The sequence below is a fragment of the Trypanosoma cruzi genome, genomic scaffold (genome assembly GCF_000209065.1).
Source record: "Trypanosoma cruzi strain CL Brener 1047053516605 genomic scaffold, whole genome shotgun sequence".
Classification (NCBI taxonomy): domain Eukaryota; phylum Euglenozoa; class Kinetoplastea; order Trypanosomatida; family Trypanosomatidae; genus Trypanosoma; species Trypanosoma cruzi.
In genome coordinates this window covers 1-1,100 of record NW_001849331.1, presented here as the reverse complement: position 1 = coordinate 1,100, position 1,100 = coordinate 1, and the positions used below count along the sequence as shown (strand labels likewise).

The 1,100-nt window shown below is 67.3% G+C and overlaps 1 protein-coding gene across 1 annotated transcript, besides 1 other annotated feature; it reads left to right on the top strand.

Annotated features, from left to right (window-relative positions):
- Positions 1 to 1,100, top strand: Tc00.1047053466531.9 (dispersed gene family protein 1 (DGF-1), putative; the record flags this gene model as incomplete). Its single annotated transcript, XM_797071.1, has 1 exon — positions 1 to 1,100. A coding segment is annotated over one exon (1,100 nt), but the record flags the coding sequence as incomplete, so codon positions are not given.
- Positions 1 to 1,100: a sequence feature (areas not merged during assembly with more than two copies in the genome that could not be assigned to a particular haplotype).

The window sequence follows — 1,100 nt, the reverse complement described above, 5'->3', positions numbered from 1 at the left end:
CTCCGTGGTGGCGTTTGTTGACAGCGACTTCCTGCTGTGCAAGCATGCGGTGTCTGTGAGTGGGGCTGTGAGCGTGTCGGGCTCCGCTGTGGCGCTTGTGCGGAGCGAATTTTTGTCGACGGGGGACTACGCGGTGGCGTTTTATTCGACGGTGAGCCTGGCCGACGGGTCGATGCTGCTGGCGAAGGGCAACGTGCACGACGGCGTCTCGAGGGAGATGCTCTACGCCGCTGGCGCCGTGACCGCTGCTGGGAGCACGCTGAGCTTTGTGCGCAACCGAGCGCTGCTGCCGCGGATGCTGTCGCTGAGCCTGTCGCTTGCGGCAGGGGCGCATTTGAGGGTGGCGTGCAACGACGCTGGTAGACGTGTCCTATCGACGGCGGAGGAGTACGCAGCAGCTGGCTTTGGCGACGCTGGGGGCATCGACGTTGCTGGGTGCGACGCCTGCGACAGGGACACGTACTGCTACGCGCCCGGGACGGCGTCTGCAAGCATTAAGAACGGTGTATGCGTGTGCGAGTGCGGCAGCGGCGGGTACGGCGAGGCGTGTGTGCCTGTGGGAGCTCCCGTGCTGCCGCCTGCTGTGGGCACCGCGTCGAGTGTGTTCGTCCGCGAGAACTTGACGGTGCGGTCGGTGTTCGTTGTGCCTGCCGGCGCGAGCGAGGTGACGCTGCGCCACGTTGTGCTGGACGGCGTGAGTCCGGTGCTCTACGTGCCGTGGATGGCGCGGGACGGCGTGCGGATCGTTGTGCAGAACGTGTCGCTGCTTAACGGTGCCGTGCTGTACGTGATGGGCGGTGGAGGGTTGCGCGGTGCGGGTGCGGCGGGGAGCGACGAGAGCGGGCCGGTGGAGCTGTCGGTGTGCGATTTGGAGGCGCTGAACGGTGCGCTTGTGCTGACCGGCACGTTCCCCGCGGGGTCCGTGCTGACGGTGACGGACTCCCTGCTGGTTGCCGCGAGGTCGACGCCGCTTGTGTATCTTCCCGGCTCGCAGTCCTCGCCGTACGCACCGGTGCTGGTGCTGTCGGGCCTGCGGCTCGTGCGGTCCGTGCTGGTTGTGTCTGGCGTTGCCCTCGTGACCGTGATGACTGGTGGGCGGA